Raw genomic sequence first — 15,946 nt, forward strand, 5'->3', positions numbered from 1 at the left:
GTTCCCATCCCCTGTGGGTCTCCTCCCCTCCACCAACTCCTCACAAGGGTCCCGTGCAATGAAGTGCGCTCCGAGTGCAGGGTGGAGGTTAGTGGGGTTCGGTGTGGCCATCAGCTTGCTTTTGGCCATCTTGGTGTTGGCTTTAGCAAACTCTAACCGCAGCGTCTGGGGGTTCTCCGGGTCGAAGCGGATGCCCTGCAGCAGGAATAAAAAGGAGAGAGATTACAGACAGCCCTCCATATTCGCTCAGGTTAGGGCAAGCATGGGCAAAATTGGGCCCTACAGGTGTTTTGGACTGCAATTCCCACAATTCCTAACATTCTCAGGCCCTTTTCTTTCCCCCCTCAGCTGCTTAAGACAGAACTCTGCATATTTTCCTCCTAGGCTAGAAATTCTTTACAGCCACATGACACTTCACATTCTGCTTGCTGTGAGCTGAATGCTCAACTTTATCCTGTTTTTGCATATTTTGGATGTTCTGCTGTTTTTTGGGTAGTTTTCCCCTCTTAAGTAAAGGTAAAGGTTTCCCCTGACGTTAAGTCCAGTCATGTCTGACTCTGAGGGTTGGTGCTCATCTACATTTCTAAGCCCAAGAGCCGGTGTTGTCTGTAAACACCTCCAAGGTCATGTGGCCAGCATGACTGCATGGAGCGCCGTTACCTTCCCACCGGAGCGGTACCTAATTGTTGAAGTGGGAATGATTGTATATAGAGTTGTTTAAATGTAATTGAGTCATGATTGTGCAATGTGTGCTGGAGATTGCATCATACACTGTGTGCTGCTTACTAGACCAGTGTGTAAAGGGTTAAACTTGGATTGCATCAGACAGCAGAGGATAAGATAAATAGCTCTCTATTTCCTATCTGATACTATTCATCTACTCACATTTGCATGTTTTCGAACTGCTAGGTTGGCAGGAGCTGGGGCTAACAGCAGGCACTCATTCCTCTCCCGGGATTTGAACCTGGGACCTTTCGGTCCGCAAGTTCAGCAGCTCAGTGCTTTCACACACTTTGCCACCGGGGCTCCTCTTAACACACCCAGAAAATCCTAACAATCAGATGAGTAGTTTGACTCTTCATACCCCCTGTACTGCAAAGCCCATGGTACTTACATTCAATGCATTCTTTGCAGCTTCCGCACCAGACCGGCTGTCGAAGGTAACAAAACCTACCGGCTAGAGAAGAAAACACATGATTTTAGGTATGAATTCATGCAACACCTACCACATTGTCAAATAGCTGACAAATAGCTGACAAGATGTTTAGCAGCATCGCCAGCAAGGATCCAGGACAACAAGAAGGACCTTGGAAATAAGATTTGGTACCATAACCCTTTGGTAAATTGGGAGTATTTTGTTAACTTGGCAGATTTTTTCCCAGAAGTTTTTCAGTTCACTATAATACACAATAATGCAACAAATACAAATCTCGGGCTTTAACACAGCAGCTTTGAATTAGTCTCCTGTTTTTAACATTGTATGCTTCATGTTGATTTTAATGATGGTTTTTTTTACTGATGCTGATGTTTTTATTGGGATAATTGTTTATTGCTTTGTTATTGATATTTGATTGTTGTATCGGGCAAGGCCCCATGTAAGCCGCCCCAAGTCCCTTCGGGGAGATGGGGTGGGGTATAAAAATAAAGTTGTTGTTGTTATTATTATTAATTATTATTATTATTATTATAGCTTAACCACCAGCTGCAATAAATCTTGCCAAACAGAAGGTTGAGAGTTCGAAGCCCAGATAAGGGTGAGCTCCTGACCTTTAGCCCAGCTTCTGCCTATCTAGCAGTTTGAAAACAAATGTGAGTAGATAAATAGGAACCGAATTAAATCGGAGAGGTATTTAGGCTTGGCGTTTGATCAGAAAAAAAGGAGGATGTTTACAAGAAAGCTCTTTGGCTGGAAGATGGAGCCGAAAGATGGGAAAGCCTATATATTTTATTTATTTTATTTACACTCCAAAGGGGAGTCAGGGCGGATTACAATACACATATACATGGCAAACATTCAATGCCATTAGACATATGGCATATAGACAGACACAGAGCAATTTAACATTTTCCAGCTTCCGGCTTCATGAGGTTATGCTCAATTCTGGCCACAGGGGGAGCTGCTGCTTCATCATCCACTTGTGACAACAAGTCCTTCATGGTAGTACTTCTTCATTCCTTTCCACATGCTGCCGGCAGTTTTATGGTGTCATAAATTTGTTAAATTAGCCTCCCCGCATAAAGCGGTACCTACATTTTCTACTCAGCAGATGCAACTGTCTTTCGAGCTGCTTAGGTCAACAGCAAGCTAGTCTATTAATGGTATTAAAGGTTGGGAGCTCAATCTGACCTGGGGTTCGATCTCATGAACTCTCGGTGAGTAGTGATTTATTGCAGCTGGCTACTAACCAGCTGCACCACAGCCCGGCCCGATATATATCTCTATCTGTTGTCTGTCTTGTCATTGTTATAATTGGCATTGAATGTTTGCCATATGTGTTCTGTGATCCGCCCTGAGTCCCCTTTGGGGCGAGAAGGGTGGAATATAAATACTTAAAATTAAATTATTATTATTATTATTATTTTATTATGTCACAGCAAACAAGATAGATATGCTGGATTTCGTATCACAAAATCACAAGTCGAACACTTCCCAAGTGTCTAGGACTGTGTGATGTATTTTCGGATGATGCGCGCAGATCCCAGTCGGGTGGCCTTTTGCAGTTGGCAGATCGTGATTTTGTCAATGTCTATTTTTCCAAATGCCGGCTGAGATCTTTTGGCATGGCACCCAATGTGCCCATCACCACCGGGACCACCTGCACTGGTTTCTGCCAGAGTCTCTGAAGTTCAATCTTGAGGTCCTGATAGCGGCTGAATTTTTCCTGTTGTTTTTCATCAATGCGACTGTCACCTGGGATGGCAAAATCAATGATCCAAACCTTTTTCTTTTCCACAACTGTGATGTCTGGTGTGTTGTGTTCCAGAACTTTGTCAGTCTGGATTCGGAAGTCCCACAGTATCTTTGTGTGCTCATTTTCCAATACTTTTGCAGGTTTGTGATCCCACCAGTTTTTTGCTGCTGGGAGGTGGTACTTGAGGCATAAGTTCCAATGGATCATTTGGGCCACATAGTTGTGCCTCTGTTTGTAGTCTGTCTGTGCTATTAATTATTATTATTATTATTATTATTATTATTATTATTATTATTATTATTATTATTATTTACAGAAGTATGGAGACTCAGGTGATCCTCCAGAATGCAACTCCTTGCATTCATCATTGGCTAGGCTGGATAAGGCTGCAACATCTCATCGACAGCCATCTAGAGAAGCATGAGCAAACTTCGGCCCTCCTGGTGTTTTGGACTTCAACTCCCACAATTCCTAACAGCCTACCGGCTGTTAGGAATTGTGGGAGTTGAAGTCCAAAACACCAGGAGGGCTGAAGTTTGCCTATCTCTTTTTTGTAATTCCAGAGCTAAAAACGGCATACCCCTCCTCCTCCCCAATTAAAATATTTCATCCTAGATTCAAGTAGTTAAGAGCAGCATTGGGCCGGCGCCAAGGGGAGAACTAAAGGAGGCATTACCTGTTTTGATGTTAGTTTGATCAGCGATCCTTCATAACCCTGAAAAGAGAGAAGCCGGCAACTTAGCTATTAGGCTCCTTAAAAGGAAAAGAAGCCGGGCGATGAGGCCAGCCCCGTGCCCTTAAACAGCATTTTCAAGTGCCAGACATACTTTTCCAAAACTAAAACTGAACGAACATTGTAAACATTGGCCACACATACCCAACCAAAAGCACACCAAAAGTGGAACACATTTCACCACTTGAACCTGAACATTGCAGATATATTCTTTCCTCGAATTATTGTTCTGTTCCTAAAGATTTGTTTTAATTCAATGACATCTTACTTGACACATCCGCTACTAACTACAGCTCTCAACCTTTCCATTTACTCACCTTGAATGGCCGGAAAAGCAGGTAAAGTTCTCTGGGTTTGATGTCCACGGGAAGGCCACTGACAAAGAGTGTCCGTACCTAGGAGAGAAGGAGGATACCAAGCGGGTTCAGACCTCAGTTACGACTATGGTACATAACAATGGTCTTGACATCCGTAGTTAAAGGTTCTTTAGCTACTAAGACATTTGTCAGAAGTTTATTTATTTCTTATTGTAAATATGTTTTTATGGGTTATTATTTTACATATGTACTGTATACGCATATCAGCTGTTAATAATAATATAATTATATAATTATTATTATTATGCATGTGGCCGGCATGACTGCTAGGTTGGCAGAAGCTGGAGCTAACAGCGGGTGCTCACTCTGCTCCTTGGATTCGAACCTGTGACCTTTTGGCTCGGTGCTTTAACACGCTGAGTCACCATATATAAATTATATAATATACTAGCTGTGCCCGGCCACGCATTGCTGTGGCGAAGTATGGTGGTATGGGAAAAAAAGTATTGAGGAATTGGCGGTAGTTAAGGTAAAGGGTAAAGGTGTGGAATCCAGATAATCCAGTTAAAACAGATAATGTAAGATTATAAATGGATTATATAGCTGTGTGGAAGGGCCTTGAGTCTACACTGCCATCTAATCCAGTTAAAATCTGATAAATTGTATTTTATAGGCAGTGTGGAAAATGCCTAAGTGAGGCCTACCTCTGCCTGTCCCCTGGGTGAGTGGGTTGCTAGGAGACCAAGTGGGCGGAGCTTAGCCTTCTAACTGGCAGCAATTGGATAAAAACAATTATTCCTCTCCCTGTAATTAGGACTTTATTTTTCTTTTCTGTTTGTTGTATCAACCTAGAGGCGTGGATGATGTCAATTTTCGAGGTTGTGGGGTGTTTAGTTTTGTTGTTTTGGCGGTCGCTAGGACTCCATCACTCTTTTATATATATAGAATAATCTATATATATAAAAGAGTGATGGCATCATGACAGCGGACAAAACAACAAAAGTAAACACCCCACAACCTCGAAAATTGACATCACAACCCCTCATCCATGCCTCTAGGTTGATACAACAAAAAGAAAAGAAAAATAAATTCCTAATTAGAGGGAGAGGAATAATTGTTTTTATCTAATTGCTGCCAGTTAGAAGGCTAAGCTCCGCTCACTTGGTCTCCTAGCAACCCACTCAGCCCAGGGGACCCTTTACCTTAACTACCACCAATTCCTCAATACTTTATTTCCCATACCACCATACTTCGCCACAGCAATGCGTGGCCGGGCACGGCTAGTTATATATAATTATAAAATAAATTATATAATATATAGTTTATATACGGTGACATGCATGGAACAGACTTGTTAACACTTGAACAGAATCATATTTACAGGCTCCCCATCCCACCCCAAAGCGAAGTGAATTCACAGCAATGCACATCTTATCAAGAACCAGAAAAACACTGACCCATCATCCACCTTGAAAAGTTTTTCAAGTAACTTCAAAGGCTGCAATCCATTGCAATTTGGCCCTTAATGCATTATATACTTTTATAATATACGTATATAATGACTTAATAATATAGTCATGAAGTTGACTTATTAAGTGATTTTTCTAAACTAGTAATTTAAATTTTTGAAGCAAAATTAAGGTTATTTGCAGCAATTTTCATTGTTCATTATCCTATAAGGAATAATGGAAGTCTCCGTTCCATTCCTCTTGCATCATCAACAATTCCAGATTTCGGCCCTTGGCCTTGAACGAGGGAGCAATTGGCATCTACATAACAACTGAGGAATCCTAAGGCATTGCAATGTCCATGTTGCTCAAAAGGACCGCAGTGAAAAGCAAAACAACGGGGCTCTTTCCAAAGGGACCTGGCACAAGCCTCAACAAGTCAATCTGGAGACGGCAGGCGTCCAAGTCCAAGATGAAGAAAGAAATGCTGGAATGGGATGCACTTCACCTGGGATGACTGCACAGGGCAGATCGGCTCAATGTAGTTTTTAATAGTGACCCCCATATCCGAACCCAAGGATTTTCCATAAAGGGCACAACTCCATCATCACAAGGTTGTATCCAAGAGCTGAACCCACTCAGCCTCAAACAAGGTGGAATTTGAATCTTACAACCTGTAAAGTCACAATGAAAAAGATAGCATGGCCTCGTCCTGCCATAGAAGACCAGCGCAATGCAAGCAATTCTAAAATATATTTTTTTCAAGTCTAAGATAAGTCACCATCTGCTCGCCCAAAGAAAAGCCTTATACCCGTATATACTCGGGAATAAGCCGACCCGAATATAAGCCGAGACACCTAATTTTACCACAAAAAAACCGGGAAAACATTGACTCCAGTATAAGCCGAGATACCAATAAAATTACATTATTTATTTATTTACAGTATTTATATTCCGCCCTTCTCACCTCGAAGGGGACTAAGGGCGGATCACATTACACATATAAGGCAAACATTCAATGCCTTAACATAGAACAAAGACAAAGACAAATGCAGGGTCTGAGCTAGCCTCGAACTCATGACCTCTTGGTCAGAGTGATTTGTTGCAGCTGGCTGCTCACCAGCCTGCGCCACAGCCCAGTAGTTTAAATGTTTTTGAATCTTTACATCAAACTGTAATTTGAGATATGACTGCTCAACTCTGATTAAATCATTATTCTCATCTTCTTAGATGTAAATGTGCTTATGTATCGTTTTAATAATAATAGAGTAAAATAATACATGGAGTAATGATAATAATAAATGCAGTAAAATAATAAACGTAACAATAAATAAAGTAAAATAATAAGTGTATTAATAATAATAAAATTGTATCCATCAGCTTTTATAACAGGCATGGGTAGGTTGTTAGGAATTGTGGGAGTTGAAGTCCAAAACACCTGCAGGGCTGAAGTTCGCCCATGCAAACAAGATAGATATGCTGGATTTCGTATCACAAAATCACAAGTCAAACACTTCCCAAGTGTCTAGGACTGTGTGATGTATTTTCGGATGATGCGTGCAGATCCCAGTAGGGTGGCCTTTTGCAGTTGGCAGATCGTAATTTTGTCAATGTCTATTGTTTCCAAATGCCGGCTGAGATCTTTTGGCATGGCACCCAGTGTGCCCATCACCACCGGGACCACCTGCACTGGTTTCTGCCAGAGTCTTTGCAGTTCAATCTTGAGGTCCTGAGAGCGGCTGAGTCTTTCCTGTTGTTTTTCGTCAATGCGACTGTCACCTGGGATGGCGACATCCATGATCCAAACCTTTTTCTTTTCCACAACTGTGATGTCTGGTGTGTTGTGTCCAGAACTTTGTCAGTCTGGATTCGGAAGTCCCACAGTATCTTTGCGTGCTCATTTTCCAATGCTTTTGCAGGTTTGTGATCCCACCAGTTCTTTGCTGTTGGGAGGTATTATTATTGTTGTTGTTATTATTATTATGTCCATTTAAAAGTCCATCTTTTTAAGGCAAAACAGGCACGGTGTGCTCAGAGATGGCAAGTGATGGAGAGGAAAGGGCTGAACTGGGGCAGAGCTTGGGAGCAGCTTCCACAAGCCTTTCCTGATGGGCTCACAAGGCCTGGCGGTCCCGGCCCCTCTCCAGAGCCAGCTGTCAGGCCGATCCCAGGACCGGGGAGACGATGCAGCTGGAGCGCCTTGACGCCAGGCGGATGGAATGCTAGGCAGCGGCATCGTCTTCGAGCACCGGACTTATAAGGCTCTCTGTGCAATATCAAAACACACACAGTGCTTGCAAAACAAATGGTAGGAAGGGGAACATTCGGAACCTTCCAAAAACAAAGATTAGCTGCTAACTCGACGGCTCGTCGCGGAAAACGTAGCAACTTCATTAAGCCTCATATTCGTAAAGGAACATGCCCATCTCTTGCTGTGGATGGATTTTTAAAAACCTTGGATTGCATACAAATGGGAAGTTAAACAGTGACTGAAGAAAGGCGTTGGATGATGTGACAGAAAACCTCTTTTATGCACAAGAGAATGGGTGTTAGACAGACATGAGCAAACTTCGGTCCTCCAAGTGTTTTGGACTTCAACTCCTACAATTCCTTACAACTGGTAGGAATTATAGGAGTTGAAGTCCACTCTAGACAGAAATGGGAAACCCTCATCTGAAGTTCTGGAGAAGCCTTTATAGTTGATACAGCAGATAATATGCAAGATACACCAATGATTTGACATGATATATCCACAACATTGGAGCCCCCAGTGGCGCAGAGGGTTAAACCGCTGAGCTGCTAAATTTGCTGACCGAAAGGTCGGCAGTTCGAATCCAGGAAGGGGGTGAGCTCCTGCAGTTCAAAAACATGCAAATGTGAGTAGATCAATAGGTACTGCTCCAGCGTGAAGGTAACGGCGCTCCATGTAGTCATGCCAGCCACATTACCTTGGAGGTGTCTACAGACAACGCTGGCTCTTCGGTTTAGAAATGGAGATGAGTACCAACCTTTACCTATCCATAGCATCATCTCCTCCCACCTCCAAATATGTGGCATAGTAGATACAACTCTAACACGAATGTATAAGCTCTTCCTTTATTGAAAAGGAAAAGCAAGTTTCTCTTTGGCCAAAAATAAAGAAATAGGGTACAAACCAATGATTTCTAGGTCTTGCTTTAGATCAGGGTTCCTCAAACTTTTTAAGCCGAGGGCCAGTGCACAATCCTTCAGACTGTTGAGGGGCAGGATTATCATTTGGAAAAAAAAAATACAAATTCCGATGCACACTGCACATGTCTTATTTGTAGTGCAAAAACAACAACAACAATGAAAGAACAATACAATATTTAAAAATAAAAACAATTTTAACCAACATACATTTATCAGGATTTCAATGGGAAGTGTGGTCCTTCTTCTGGCCAATGAGATAGTCAAGTTAATTATGATTGTTGTTGTTGTTGTTGTGTGCCTTCAAGTCATTTCAGACTTTGGGTGAACCTAAGTCTAAAATTTATTTATTATTTATTTATTTACTACATTTTATCACACCCTCTCTCACCCCAAAGGGGACTCAGAGTGGCTTACAAATTATATGTACATACAATATATTATATTATTAGCATAGCACAATATTAGCATTATATATTACTATATTGAACTATACCACTATACTGTAATATTATATGTAATATAGAATATATAATTAATATTATTATATGGTGTTATTATTAGTGTTATATTGTATTACATTATAATATTATTACCAATATTATATGTATATACAATATATTCTATTATAAAACTGAGGGTGGGGGCCAGGTAAATGACCTCGGAGGGCTGCATCCGGCCCCCGGGCCTTAGTTTGGGGACCCCTGTTTTAGATGGTAGAGTTAAATGCAGCCAATGAAGGCACGTGCATTAAACAGCACTGACCCGAAAAGTAAATATTGGACGTGTCAAAATGGGACAAGGACTGGCTTCTCTGGGGGTCTGAACTATAGAAGCAGGGAAAGCATTAAAGTTCAGCAAACAATGTTGACTGCCACTGGGATGCGATTGGATCTACTCTCCGGAGCACAATGTTGAAGGACAAGCCGGGTCTCTTCTGGTCAGCTCTTTCCACCCAGAACAACCATTCCCAACAGCCAGCCATCTAATATGTCAAGTCCCCTACATTAGCGTTGCACCAATCAATGTCTTGCTGACGTAGATCAATTGTCTACAAGAACAGAAATAAATCTTGACCGAGTATCAGTGCTAGTTTCCATCCCTCTGCTTCCAAATATGGGTTAGCCTGCCTGCCTCCCTCCTTGGCTAATGCACGGGGGAGCCACGTGTGGTCCACGCTGCACATTTCGCCTTTATGCCATATGACAGTCAAACCTTTTTGTGCAGCCAAGCACAAACAACTTTGTAACACATTGCGGGTAAGCATGGCAGGTTCAGAGAAGCCTAACTCTTATACCAGGATCCTCCAAGAGCGTGCCGCCTTTATGGCCCCGTAGTGAGGACAGAAAACAGGAGAAGGTGAAGCTGTTTTAGAGATGCTCTACCAAGACCCAGAAGGAATCCAGCTGTGAACGCAGATGCGGCAGAGGCATGCTTTCTGAACACCAAGAGAGAGAAAATGGTTTCGGAGACGGTCACCCTTCAAACACTTCCTCCTGTTTCAAATTTTGGCACCATGGCTGGGACAGGAAGCGCACACTCGAAAACAGTGGGAAAATTAAGATTGAAATTAATTCTTGGATAGAGGAGCAAGAAGGAATGGTTGCTTACTTATAACCATGTTTCTTCATTCAAGTGGTCATCTGTAAAATCCATGCATATGGTTTTTTTTAATGTTTTTATTAAGTGTTTCTGTACATAGAAAGTGTGAGAACAATAGTGGGTATAGGAAAGATAGAAGAAAGGGGAAAAAAGAAGAAAAAAATAGAAAAAAAATTAAGAGAGGCATAAGAAAAAAAAGAAAAAAAGAAGAAAAATATATATATTTTTAAAAAGTATTTGCCTTCCAATTCATTCCTTTCAGGCATGTTTCATATCCATCTTATATAGTTCCCGCCTACTAAAGTACTTGAGATTATGCAAATAGACATTCTGACAGAAAGAATTAAATTAGGACATAAAATAACAGATTGGTCAAGAGTCAAGGACTTCCTAGAGAAGCAACGAACACCATTAATTATAGAATCAATATGAGAAGTCAGTAAGATAATGATACTTATAAACATAAAAGACAGAAGCCGTGCATATGGTTTTTGCACCAGCGCACAAGACTCATTTGTGCAATTTCACAGAGACCACGAAGAAGCAGCACATCGACCAAGGTGTCCAATGGACAAATCTGCCCGAAATCAAAATACTGTCACACCAAGAAACCAAGCAATATGTGAGCAACACTGATCGCAATTTTAAAAAGAAGGGTTCTGGAATTTAGAATAGACCACTGATTCTTAATCAGAGGACCCCCAAAGTCCCCAACCTTCCAGCTTAATGTTTTGGTCACAAAAATTGGGCAAGAAAGGTTTCTAAATGCCACCTAGCCATTGACACAAATCTGTTAGCAACAATGTGCAGAGTTTACAATGGATTCTGGAGAAAATGCTTCAGCTTGACTCCATAAAAGGAAAAATCAGACTGTTCAGCAAGGTTGCAAATGCTAATTTATTATCAGTAAATGTTCAATTTTATACCCATTTTATATACCTGGGGTAACTAAAAAATATCTAGTACAAAGAGGTCACAAGTAGAAAAAAATATAAGAAGCCCCGGAATAGAGTACATGTACCTATTTTAATAGCAGGAAAAGATAAATCTAGAACCCAGAAGGAGCCACGGCAGCGCAATGGGTTAAACCCTTGTGCTGCTAAACTGCTGACCTGAAGGTTGGCAATTCAAATCCATGGGACGAAGTGAGCTTCCATTGTTAACCTCAGCTCCTGCCAACCTAGCAGTTTGTAAACATGCAAACGTGAGTAGATAAATAGGTACTGCTCCGGCGGGAAAGGCGTAAGATGCTCCCAGCATGCCAGTCACGTAACCAGGAGGTGATAATGCAGGCTCTCAGCTTGGAAATGGAGAAGTAAACCTCCACTAGAGCCAGAAATGAAAGGAGAACTTTCCCTTTGTCTGTGTCTGTATGTCTCATTATATTGTAACAAGGCATTGAATGTTTGTCTATATCTGTTTATATATTGTAATCCGCTCTGAGTCCCCACGGGGAAAAGGACGGAATATAAACAAAGTATCATTATTATTATTGTTATACAAATGTGCATCCACGGAAATGGAGGAGGAAACAGAATTGCAAACAAACAAGCAAGGAGCAGAGGAAATACTTTGTAATTCACATACTATCAAAAAAGTAAACTGTTAAGTGGCTGAGGGGGGAAAGGAAGGGGCCTGAGGCTGTTAGGAATGGTGGGAGTTGGAGTCCCAAGTTTGCCCATGCTTGTTATAGACAGCCAATTTCCAGCTCTTAAGCAAGGCTACATCTGCTGGCATTTTGCTTAAGAAGCATTCAAAGACTTGCAGCCTAGAAGAGATGTTCAGCTCGGCACACAAGACCAGAACGGGATGTTTGCCAATGGCCATTAAGGATACAGCTTTACGACCATAAGGTGTGTCACAAACAATAGTGATACTCAAATCAAGACTAACCACAAGAGCAGAGCCCAAAAATGTCATTTGGAAGCACCTGCTTCTTTTTAAAATGTGGCTTTTTTTTTTACAACTACCTACACAGTCAACAGTCTAGCTTTTTTTTTGTTGTTGTTTATTTGTTCAGTTGCTTCCGACTCTTCCGGCCTTCAAGGTCAAGCCAGTCACTTCAGGGATACCATCCATCCATCTTGCCCTTGGTCGGCCCCTCTTCCTTTTTCCTTCCATTTTTCCCAGCATCATTCTCTTCTCCAAGATTTCCTGTAGTCCTTCATCTTTGCCTCTAATATCCTTCCCTCCAGTGAGCAGCCGGGCATTATTTCCTGGAGGATGGACTGGTTGGATCTTCTTGCCAAGGTCCAAGGCACTCTCAGCATTTTCCTCCATCACCACAGTTCCAAAGCGTCTCTCTTTTGTTCAACCTTCTTTATGGTCCAGCTCTCACATCCATAGGTTACTACGGGGAATACCATTGCTTTCACTATACGGACCTTCGTTGCCAGTGTGATGTCTCTGCTCTTCACTATTTTATCACTGAGGTTGGTCCTTGCTCTCCTCCCAAGAAGCCAACATCTTCTTATTTTCTGGCTGCAGTCTGCATCTGCAGTAATTTTCACATCTAGAAATACAAAGTCTCTCACTGCCTCCACGTTTTCTCCCTCTATTTGCCAGTTATTGATCAGACTGGTTGCCATAATCTGATGCTTAACTGCAACCCAGCTTTTGCACTTTCTTCTTCCACCTTGGTTAGAAGGCTCCTCAGCTTCTCCTCACTTTCAGCCATCAAAGTGTTATAACCTGCATATTGAAGGTTGTTAATGTTTCTGGTGGTGGCGCAGTGTGTTAAAGCGCTGAGCTGCTGAACTTGCAGACCGAACGGTCCCAGGTTCAAATCCTGGGAGCGGAATGAGTGCCCGCTGTTAGCCCCAGCTCCTGCCAACCTAGCAGTTCAAAAACATGCAAATGTGAGTAGTTAAATAGGTACCGCTCCGGTGGGAAGGTAATGGCACTCCATGCAGTCATGTGGGCCACATGACCTTGGAGGTGTCTACGGACAATGCCAGCTCTTCAGCTTAGAAATGGAGATGAGCACCAACCCCCAGAGTTGGTCACCACTAGACTTAACGTCAGGGGAAAACCTTTACCTTACCTTACCTAATGTTTCTTCCAGCAATTTTAACTCCAGCATTGGATTCATCAAACCCCACACGTCGCATGTGTTCTGCTTACAAGTTGAATAGGGAGGGTGAAAGTATGCAGCCCTGCCACACTCCTTTCCCAATCTTGAACCAGTCTGTTGTTCCATGGTCTGTTCTTATTGTGGCTGCTTGGTCTTTATACAGATTCCTCAGGAGACAGACAAGGTGACTTGGTCTCCCCATACCATCAAGAACTTGCCACAATTATGATCCACACAGTCAAAGGCTTTAGAATAGTCAATAAAACAGAAATAGATGTTTTTCTGAAACTCCCTGCCTTCCTCCATTGGCAATTTGGTCTCTCATTCCTCTGCCTTTTCTAAATCCAGCTTGTACGATCTACCATATACACAGCCAATTCCGGGCTCTTAAGCAAAGCTACATCTGCCGGCATTTCATTTAAGAAGCATTCAAAGATTTGCAGCCTAGAAGAGATGTTCAGCTTAGCACACAAAACTAGAACTGGATGTTTGTCAATGGCAATTAAGGATACAGCTTTATGACCATAAGGTGTGCCACAAACAGTAGCAATATATTCCTGGCCCCATATAACCAATCAAGACCAACCGCCAGAGCAGAGCCTACAAATGTCATTTGGAATCACAACATATTTAACGTTGTGGATATTTAATCAACTGAATGAGCTAGACCAGGCATGGGCAAATTTGGCCCTCCAGATGTTTTGGACTTCAACTCCCACAATCCCCAACAGCGTACTTCTGCATCTCACGGTTCCACTGCCAGAAGGGACAGAGAGTTTAATCTATGCTGACGATCGTGCCATCATCGCTCAAGCAGGGAGCCTTGAAATGGTTGAACTGAAGCTCTCTGAAGCTTGAGGTGCTCTTACTGCCTATTACAGGGAAAACCAGTTGATTCCTATTCAACTAAGTGCATGCTAAGTTATGGAAAAATAAAGACACCCTGGAAATCAGCAGGTGGTACACCAAAATTCTAGAGATTATGAATATGGATAAGCTAACATATTTACTAGCAAATTATTATGGCTTATACTCAAGTATATACGGTATTAACCTCAGTGTGAAACACCAAGTAGTCACTTCCGAAAGCAAGTTTGGGAAGGATCTTTTCTGCCTCCATCTGTGCATCTTTTAAACAAACATACCAAATAATGTATGTCCCTCTGATCTTTTTCTGGAGCTGGTATAGACCTGGAGCCAGTACCAGCCTTGGCATTGACTTTTTAGTGTCCAAACCCTAATAGGAGCTGGAATAACAAAATGCCTCTGTGGCTACTTCTCTTGAGGGGACTATTCCAACTTTGGATATGAGGATAGTCATTTGTGTAAGTTCCTCAGCTGGAAAACGAGCCCCATCTAGCAAGGTATATGACCTTTCTGCCTCATGCCTTCTCCATACATGGTCATAATTCGCAGGGAAGCAGAAAGAGCAAGGAAGGGGAAGATTGAAGTCTGTTTGCATAATGTGCTTTGCCCGTATCCAAGCCACGTTCCAGATTGGAGAAAGATTGCCCGGCATTAGCAAAGGCGAGATTCTCATCTGGGTTGTACAAAGCTGATCAATTGTGGCCCGGTCATCAGATAGCATCCTTTATTACAGCATTAACTCCTTTCCAGCGCCTGAAACTGAGCCAGAAGGATCAGTCCCAACTCAGGACTTCCTCAGAGCCTAGCAAATGCCAACTTATGAATAAAGCCAAAAATGCTGCATTTGAAAACTGTTTTACACTCGTAAAAACTGTACAATAAAGCCCTGGTTTATATTACAAGCCGAATTACTAGCTGCTTTAAGTCCACTTTCTCTATCCGGAGTTTAAAACATTGCTGTGGATGTTCTGCATCAGGAAAAAAAAACATTTTCTATCTCAAAAGTATAGGCAAGAACAGAACAGGAATGTGTATTATAGGATTAAGGTAAAGGTTTCCCCTGACATTAAGTCCAGTGTCCGACTCTGAGGGTTGGTGCTCATCTCCATTTCTAAGCCGAAGAGCCGGCATTGTCCGTAGACACCTCCAAGGTCATGTGGCCAGCATGACTGCATGGAATGCCGTTACCTTCCCACCGGAGCAGTACCTATTGATCTACTCACATTTGCATGTTTTCGAACTGCTAGGTTGGCAGAAGCTGGAGCTAACAGCAGGCGCTCACTCCGCTCCCCGGATTTGAACATGGGACCTTTCGGTCTGCAAGTTCAGCAGCTCAGCGCTTTAACACACTGAGCCACCGGAGGCTCCATTATAGGATTAGGAATAATGAAAACCAACTCCCAGCTGTACCTTCAAGACTAACAAGGTTTGAGCTCCAAGTCTTTGCAAAATGCTTGCTGGTTCAATGGACAAATATTGTTGTCTTAGCGATTAGTCGTCATAAACAATGAAGAAAAGTCTTCTGGAATGTTTTCAGGTTAATATCCTGATCTGGGTTGTTGTGCATTTTCCGGGCTGTCTGGCCATGATGCAGAAGCACTCTCTCCTGACGTTTCGCCCACATCTATGGCAGGCATCCTCAGAGGTTGTGAGTTATCCTGATCCTGATCTTCTTCCCAGGAACTCAGGGAAACATGCTTGGTTCTCTTCCCACTTAAATCTTTCCATATCTCCTAATTTGTAAGCTTTTATTTATCATGTCAGAAGCAAATTGAGAATACAATTATAATGTATAGAAAAAAACACAAGAAAAGTTAAAAACTTGG

At 42.2% G+C, this 15,946-nt stretch overlaps 1 protein-coding gene across 1 annotated transcript in view; it reads right to left on the bottom strand.

The window, feature by feature from the left end:
* The window catches only part of rbpms2 (RNA binding protein, mRNA processing factor 2), a 44,206-nt gene that overhangs the window by 14,430 nt on the left and 13,830 nt on the right, over positions 1-15,946 (bottom strand). The window contains exons 2-5 of the mRNA XM_062963492.1: positions 3,963-4,040; positions 3,589-3,627; positions 1,115-1,177; positions 45-195 (exon numbers count right to left, since the gene is read on the bottom strand). Coding sequence (XP_062819562.1) covers positions 45-195; positions 1,115-1,177; positions 3,589-3,627; positions 3,963-4,040 — 331 coding nt within the window. The remainder of the gene's footprint in view (positions 1-44; positions 196-1,114; positions 1,178-3,588; positions 3,628-3,962; positions 4,041-15,946) is intronic.

This window comes from Anolis carolinensis, unplaced genomic scaffold (assembly GCF_035594765.1).
Source record: "Anolis carolinensis isolate JA03-04 unplaced genomic scaffold, rAnoCar3.1.pri scaffold_11, whole genome shotgun sequence".
Taxonomy (NCBI): domain Eukaryota; kingdom Metazoa; phylum Chordata; class Lepidosauria; order Squamata; family Dactyloidae; genus Anolis; species Anolis carolinensis.